Source organism: Melopsittacus undulatus, chromosome Z (assembly GCF_012275295.1).
Source record: "Melopsittacus undulatus isolate bMelUnd1 chromosome Z, bMelUnd1.mat.Z, whole genome shotgun sequence".
NCBI lineage: Eukaryota > Metazoa > Chordata > Aves > Psittaciformes > Psittaculidae > Melopsittacus > Melopsittacus undulatus.
The window spans coordinates 92,492,084-92,500,332 of record NC_047557.1 but is presented as its reverse complement, the minus strand read 5'-3'; the positions used below and the strand labels follow the sequence as shown (position 1 = coordinate 92,500,332).

Below are 8,249 nucleotides of genomic sequence, written 5' to 3'. Positions count from 1 at the left end.
AAAGCTCATCCAGTTCAAACCCTCTGCCATGGGCAGGGACACCTTTCACTATAGCAGGTTGTTCCAAGCCCTGTCCAGCCTGGCCTTGAACACTGCCAGGGATGGGGAATCATTTTGTTTACTCATTTGTATTTGAGCACTGTTAAGATAAAAGCATTTCTAGTGAAATAAGAAATTTCAGTACACTGCAAAAGCACTGGACTCATGCTCCTTCATCCCTTTATTTAGGTGGAACCAGTTCTGGGACATGCATTGAAGCAAAGCTGCTGTAATACCGCAGTGATTCTTCTACATCGTTTTCCGCACAGGGAAAGGCTGCAGCAGCGTTCACCTCGTCCTTTCGCTACGATTCCCCTCCGCGCGGAGCTCAGATAGATCAGACCAGCTCTGAGGCGCTGCAGCCGCATTGCCGGGACGCGCTAAGCTCTCGGACCCGGACCCTAACCCTGACCCTGAACACCACACCGCCACCGCGCGGTCTCTGCTCTTAGCGCCCGCCCCGCGAGCATGCGTTGTGGGGCGTCGCGTTCGGCGGTGTTTGGCTGCTGGTGGCCGCCGTAGCGGGGCGGGCAGTGTTGGGATGGCGGTGAAGCCGGTCGTGCTGTTGGGCCTGCGGGACGCCGCTATGGTGGGGCTGTGCCGAGGGAGCGGGCAGGACCCTGCGTGGGCTACCAGCAAGCTGGGCGGCTCCGCGGTAGGGCTGGGTCCGCGCGGGGCAGGTGGAGGGTGGTGGCGGTGGTGGTGGTGGGTGCTCGCTCACGGTGCTCCCCCGAGGGTCCCCAGTGAACACTCGGCGCCGTTTGTCTTCCAGGACTGGGTTCCGTCCGTGCGAGCGGCCGAGCCGCGGTGCGGGGTGTGCGGACGGCTGTTGGCGCAGCTGGTGCAGGTGTACTGCCCGCTGGAGGGGTCTCCCTGCCACCGCCTCGCCAACGTGTTTGCCTGCACCGGGACCGGCTGCGCGGGAGACGCCCGCAGGTGAGGACGGGCTCACGGTGGCTTCCTTCGACACGTGCGCAGCCCCCGCCGCTGATAAGTGTTACCATCTCGAATGGTTCGTGCCTTGCGTGGTTTTGATTCATTTTCTTCTTTCTTTACACTTCTTGTTAAAGCTGGAAGGTGCTGCGCTCCCAGTACTTGCAGACACAAGAAAAGGAAACACAAGATTACAGTTTAAAACAGGTATAGCCGACAACCTGCTTTTTTGGGTTCTGTCATAGAATCACAGAATAGTTAAGGTTGAAAAGGACCTTAAGATCATCAAGTTCCAAACACCCTATCATGTCACTAAACCATGTCATCCCAAGGCTCTGTACCAACCCGGCCTTGAACACCACCAGATATGGAGCATTCACAATTTCCCTGGGCAACCCATTCCAGTGCCTCACCACCATTACAGTAAAGAACTTCTTCCTTATATCCAATCTAGACTTACCCTGTTTCAGTTTTAACCCGTTACCCCTTGTCCTATTACTACAGTCCCTAATGAAGAGTCCCTCCACAGCATCCTTATAAGCCCCCTTCAGATGCTGGGTGAGGTCTCAACACAGCCTTTTCCTCTCCAGACTGGACATCCCCAACTTTCTCAGCCTGTCTTCATACAGGAGGTGCTCCAGTCTCCTGATCATCCTCGTGGCCTCCTCTGGACTTGTTCTAACAGTTCCATGCCCTTTTTATGTTGAGGACACCAGAACTACACACAATACTCCAAGTGAGATCTCATGAGAGCAGAGTAGAGGGGCAGGATCACCTCCTTCAACCTGCTGGTCATGCTCCTTTTGATGCAGCCCAGGATACATTTGGCTTTCTGGGCTGCAAGCACACACTGAAGCCAGCTCATGTTCATTTTCTCATCAACCAACACCCCCAAGTCCTCAGCAGGGCTGCTCTGAATCTCTGCCCAACCTGTAGCTGTGCCTGGGATTGCTCCCACCCAGGTGTAGGACCTTGCACTTGGCATGGTTAAACTTCATGAGGTTGGCATCAGTCCACCTCACAAGCGTGTCAAGGTCCCTCTGGATGGCATTCCTTCCCTCCAGTGTATCAACAGAACCACACAGCTTGGTGTCATCAGCAAACTTGCTGAGTGTGCACTCAATCCCACTGTTCACGTCACCATCAAAGATGTTAAACAAGACTGGTCCCAACACTGATCCCTGAGGAACACCGCTTGTTACTGGTCTCCAGCTGGACATTGAACTATTGACCACAACTCTTTGCATGTGGCCGTGCTGTCCTTTTTTTCAGTGTGCTGTATGGAAATAAATCCAGTGGGGTTGGATGAGTTTTGCACCTTATAGGTAGTTGTTTAAGTGACTGTAACATGTTATATATAGTTTAAGTAACCATACTTAGGATATGTAGTGACAGGATAAGGCAGATGGCTTCAAGCTGAAAGAGGATGCATTTAGATTAGACATTAGGCAGAATTTCTTCCCTGTGAGGGTGCTGAGGTGCTGGAACAGGGTGCCCAGAGAAGCTGTGGCTGCTCCGTCCCTGCAGTGTTAAAGGTCAGGTTAGACGGGGCTTGGAGCATCCTGCTGGAAGGATGGGCAGGAAGGTGTCCCTTCCCATGGCAGGGGTTTGGAACTGGCTGAGCTTCAGGGTCCCTTCCAACCCAAACCAGTCTGGGATAACCTTTTTTAAGAATCTGTGCTATGTGCCAGTTTGATTCACATGTGTGGTTGTGTGGAGAAGCTGTGGTTATGGAATTTTGACATCATCAGTGCAATACGTTATTTACTAGATTATCTTCTTGTTTGTGATCTGTGTTAGATGTGTTTTAAAGTGGAGATGGCAATGCAACTGTATGGTCAAAATTGATAATTAATATTTTAATTGAGCTACCTAAATGCTGGTTTTCAACTCTAAATGTTTGGGCTATACTGTTTGGATCTTTAAAATTACTTATTTTCTAATTTAAATATATTTTCTAAAAATTATTAGTACTAATTAATCTGATTCAGTTACTGTTAATACACTTCTGGTATTCTTGCTCTTGAAGAGCAGCTGCATGTTGGCTTAAAAAGATTGAAAGAGGAGGATGGCTGTCAAAGTAGTGATAACAGGCAAAGTATTTCTTCAGCTGCTGCTTTGTACTGTAAAATTCTGGTCTGTGGTGAGCTTGTATTGTTGTTCTTATTATTTTCCTCCATATTCTGCCCTTTGAACTATGGTGCAGTAACTGTGCTTCAGCTAAATGTACCCGAAGTTGCTGTCAGTGGCCCTGGCAGCAGCCAAGGTAGGGCAATGTGATGTACAAAGGCCAGGCAAAAGCTGATGAATTCCTGTTTCATTTATCTCCTGTGAGATTTTTTGCCATAACTCATAAATGTGAGGGATTTTTTGCCTTGACTGCAATACTGTGAAAAGTAAATGTGGGTGCACTGTTACATATCACCGTGAGAACAGGTGAAATAACACAAAGCATTAGGTTAAGATCTTGGTTTTCTTAGCTTCTATGAAACTATATTTGACGTGCATTAGGGTGGCTGATCTTGACAATGTTCTTTTTACTTTTTCTTTAATCTTTTTTTTTTTTTTTTTTTGCTTTGTTCTTCTCAGAAACAAGAATCCCATTTCACTGCAAAGGATTGGTGTGATGAAGCAGATGACTGGGGAGTCTCTGACGGAGCAGAAACTCCTGCATGTACCCCCCTTCAGCTGCTTGGTTTAAATGAAGCAGTGAGCAGCTCCTTGTCCAGAGAGGTGGAGTGTGCATCCCAGCTCCAACAGCTTTGCTTGTTCGAGGCTATGGATTCAGGTTCCCTGAATACACATTCTCCAGTCAGTGAGGGAATGGTAATGGAAACATCTGGTTCAGCTCCTGTGTTTCAGCCGTTTTACATTAGTGTTGTGGATGAGGAAGACTACACTGGTTTCCTTGATGCAGATCATGCAGATAAGCTATTGAAGGAGTATCAGCAGAGGGAGGGTGTTGATTTGAAGCAGCTGATGTCAGAAAGGTGAGAACAGATATGGATTTTATGTTGAACTGAAGGGATTCCATAATTTCCTGTCTGATGATTGTAGTCAAAACCCAACTCTTACTAAATCTGAATGCTTTCTGTTTGTAACCATTGGTGTGTAATGCTTTGCTGGAAGAACATGACAATACACTCTGCTGTGTTAAATTTTAAGTTGTTCAGAGATGCATCTGTTTCTGAGTGACTGAGCAATTGCAATGTCCTTGGGCTCCAGACAGAGCAATGGACTGTCAATCTCTGAAACCAAACTTGTGTGGTTCAAACAATGGTTTACACTATATGGAATGAGTTTATATTGTGACATTTGACTTTTTTCTTTTCAAGGCTAAAGCTTTTCTTACATTCCAGTCACATTTTTAAGATTTGAATTACTTGGGGATTTTGGCTAGAGACTGGGATGATGGAAAGACTTCCAAAGATTTTGTAAAGGTTGTCTGAAGACAGTTTTTGGACATAGTTACTGAAAATATTGAAGTTTTAACTTAGGTGGTCACAGCAAGCACTTGAATCCTTACTGTTTTGCTTTTGATTATATAAACATATGGTGTGACTTTTCCTGATCTGTGGACAACGATGAATTTTTTGGTAACTAAGGCTACTGCCAATTGCAGAATCTACATGGAACACTTTTTAGTGGTATTCTTGTTGAGTTTTGTTGACCTTTAATGAACCATGGAACTTTAACTGCATTTAATTAAAAATTTAAAAAGACAACATTGTGATTTAAAAACTTGTGAGAAGTTACTAAAAGAATGATTTTTTGAAGTAGTAAGGAGGTACACAGTAGACTTCAATTTCTTTTGGTAGTTTGAAACATTATTAGTAATTGTAAGCCACCAAAAGCAGAAGAACTAGAAGCAAAATGCTCACTTGCAACCTTTAACAGGAATTGCTTCTTAATTTAACATGGATATTTTTTTCTGTGGACTTCGTACAATTTTAATGTGAATGTACAGTAACTATTGCTTATTTAAAGCATGCATATTGTACTGAAAGCATCAGTGAAAATTTTGTTTCTATTGATGTTCTAGTTTTGCCAGTGAAGGTGGCAATGAAAAATATGAGAAGAGTGAAGTCAAAAGCAGGGACCGCATATTCCATAAATTTATGAAAAGAATATCTCTGTGTCCTGAACAGATTCTAAGGTATGCTGATCATCTGGTTGTAGGAGGGAGATACAGATCATAGATACGGATTGTTAGTACCTCAGCATAAACTATTTCATTTGAAATACATGTATCTTTTTGTTTCTTTGTAAGAAAAATTTAAAGGGCTGTTACCATTTATGTGTGGTCAGACTTCAGTCCCTGGTTGGGCTTTTTTGTGCAAAGTGTAAGTAGATGAGAGTGAATTAAGATCAGAGACCTTAGATCTGGCTGTGGGAGACTTTCTTCAACATAAAGTCTGATGAGAACAGACCCAGGCTGTCTTTGAAGATTCCTTGAAATCCACATACAGCGGTTTTCAGGAAGCATTTTTGAGATAGAAGTATAATACACAGTGGTATGCTGTTGTGATAGATGTCCAGGGCAATCTGCTCCTCTGAAATTTTGTAACCTTATTGTAAGTGCTAATTGTTTCAGTCCCAGATATATTACTGGAGTAAGAGATTACCAGTTTTAAAGCCTGAGCTCTTCTGCAGCTTATTGCGATTACCCCTTAGGATGCTGCAGTCTTCAGTTCTTGTAAATCTGTTGCTTTTCCTAGGGTAAAAGCAGATTTAAATGCATAAGAGCTACTTTCCTGAAAGAGGAGTTAATTTGGAATGGAAGTATAACAAAGAGTTCAAATCATAAATTATTAATAGTAACAGATAGCACATGTAGTTTTCATGGGCCATACCAACTGTTGGCTTTTTAACTTCTTTGTTCCAGACAGTCCATTGCAGCCTATCTGGTCTAGCTGTCCCAGTGCAGTGACAGGACGTTTATTTAGCTAGTTTCTAGAACCAGGTGCAACTAACTGGTACCTTCGTGAGGAGAAAGTAAAGTCTGAGGGTTTGTTTATGCAGAGAAGATACATTAGAAACTTTATGTATCAAAGATCATAAAGAAAATATACTAATGCAGAGTGCAAGTGGCGTTTTGAGACAAGTGGGTTTTTTTTCCATGGGATCTGTTGCTTTGCAGTATTACACTCTTTGATTTTTTCATTCTTCTGAAACATCACCTCTGGTGATCCCTATGTCTGTCACTAGTTACAGTCTTTACCTAGCCCTCCCTTTCCCCTTCATGGGTACTGTGAGTATGCCTGTTAGACCCTTCTTGCTCCTAGAGGTTGATCTCTGTTGAGCTTTCAGCTTAGCACAGAATCCTCACCTTGGCATTCAGTAGAAACTATCTTCAGTTTGCCTGTTAGTTGTGGAGCTCTAGTAATTCTTACAAATAGAACATCAGTTCTGTGGCATAACTTAACGGTGGTTTTGAGACATATTCTGTGCTGAATATCTGCCAGTGCTTAGGATTTCATTTTTCAGGATAGTTTTTTTAATTGAGTCAGGTACAGTACATTTTAAAGGTATCAGTTCAAAGCATTTGTTGTCTTTAAATCCCGCTCTTGCTTAGAGGCTTTCGAGATGTTGACTTTACAAGTATTTCCCCCTCCCCATCTTTACTCTTTGTTTAATGATTCATCTGAAGCTGAGTCAACAATTCTAGCTCATAATAGTGTTTTTTACTACAAGCAAGTTCAGAGGTTTTGGAGAATCCTGAATGCTATTGCCAAAATGTAAGTTTTCTTCTGAAATTCAGATTAAAAAAATATATATATATATACTATTTTTTTCTTTCTTCTCTTAGATACTCTTGGGGTGGCCAGCCATTATTCATCACATGTCCTCCAGACAACTTTAGCAAATGTATTCCAGCCTGCAGTAACTGTGGAAGCAACAGAATATTTGAATTTCAACTCATGCCAGCACTGGTCAGCATACTACAGAGTGATTCAGGTGTTGATCTTTGATTTAAATGAATGAATACCAGAAACAGTCACCTTCTTGATAAAGTTTATGGCTGCAGTTTGGATTGTTTCTCGCTAGCCATCTGCACTGATGTGCTTCACTGTAGTCATCTTCATATATAAAATCCACTCTGTTTCCATTATTGATTTCACTAAGCGAAAGATACAACTCTGGTTTATGGAGACTCTGTGATTGCAACTTCATTTGCAGATGAGTGAACAGCATTGTAGGTAACTCCTGACCTGGGGAGTAATTTGTCTTTATTACCTCTTAAGTGAGGCCTTGAAAAATAAATATTGTCAGGTAAGACTGCAGACACTTAAGGTCTTTGAAAATTCTGAATGTGCTTGCTTTAAAATCTTTACCACTAGAAGACTGAATATGAGAAATATTTTCTGAATTGGCAAAGACTGAAGTGAGCAACAAGCAACAGCTCAGATGATACCATTTTGTCCTGGGTTCAGCAGTAGCAGTCATTTTTCTTCTTAGCTGGTGCAATGCTGTGGTTTTGACTTTCAGCCTGGGAACAACGCTGATAACATCGATGTTTTCAGTTGTTGCTTTGTAATGTTTACTCTGACCAGGACTTTCTGAGTTTCATGCTCTGCCAGGAAGGAGGGGCAGAGGAAGCTGGGAGGAAGCAGAGACAGGACACCTGACCCAAACCAGCCAAAGGGGTATTCCATGCCACAGCACATCATGCCCAGTATAGAAACTGGGAGCAGTTACCTAGAAGGGTTAGATCACTGCTTGGGTTGAGCTGGGTATTGGTTGGTGGGTGGTGAGCAGTTGTATTCTCTCCCCTTGTTATTTCCCTTGTCATTATTATTATTGGTGGTAGCAGCAGTGGTTTGTGTTATACCTTAGTTACTGGACTGTTCTTATCTCAACCGGTGGGAGTTACATTCTTTCGATTCTCCTCTCCATTCCTCTGGGAGCAGGGGGAGGAAGAAAGGGGGGCAGTGGGGAGCGAGCAAGCAGCTGTGTGGTTCTGAGTTAGCGGCTGGGCTTAAACCATGACACATTTTTCTATCTTTACATTATGTGCCTTTGTTGTTTTGTTTTTAGGTTTGTCAGTGGAATTTGGAACTGCTCTTGTTTACACGTGTGAGAGAAGCTGTTGGCCAACAGATCACCACACCCCTCTTGAAGAATTTATATTTGTACAAGAAGACCCAGATCAGAGATTATTTAAATAAATTGTATTTCTCTGCCTAAATGGAAAGTCTGATGATTTAGTTTTGTGGGGGTTTTTACTATGGGTGAAAGAGTGCAATTATGCAAGAGAACTTTCCTCAGATGTGGTG

At 43.2% G+C, this 8,249-nt stretch overlaps 1 protein-coding gene across 2 annotated transcripts; it reads left to right on the top strand.

The window, feature by feature from the left end:
- Positions 1-550: 550 nt before the first annotated feature.
- On the top strand, positions 551-8,167 carry PDCD2L (programmed cell death 2 like). Of its 2 annotated transcripts, XM_005152378.3 has the most exons (7): positions 551-694; positions 812-975; positions 1,110-1,179; positions 3,562-3,962; positions 5,015-5,128; positions 6,782-6,930; positions 8,011-8,167. In XM_005152378.3, exons 1-7 carry the CDS (start codon positions 581-583, stop codon positions 8,139-8,141), a joined length of 1,143 nt encoding a protein of 380 aa, XP_005152435.1. In that variant the 5' UTR covers positions 551-580; the 3' UTR covers positions 8,142-8,167. The 2 variants fall into 2 exon arrangements, with proteins under 2 accessions (XP_005152435.1, XP_030907701.1); XM_031051841.1 differs by lacking the exon at positions 5,015-5,128 and having other exon boundaries at positions 8,011-8,154.
- The last annotated feature ends 82 nt before the right edge of the window (positions 8,168-8,249 follow it).

Coding starts and splice junctions, on each gene's coding strand:
- PDCD2L (XM_005152378.3), top strand. CDS start 581: ATGGCGGTGAAGCCGGTCGTGCTGTTGGGCCTGCGGGACGCCGCTATG. Junction 695..811: donor GCAAGCTGGGCGGCTCCGCG/GTAGGGCTGGGT, acceptor TTTGTCTTCCAG/GACTGGGTTCCGTCCGTGCG. Junction 6,931..8,010: donor CATACTACAGAGTGATTCAG/GTGTTGATCTTT, acceptor TTTTGTTTTTAG/GTTTGTCAGTGGAATTTGGA.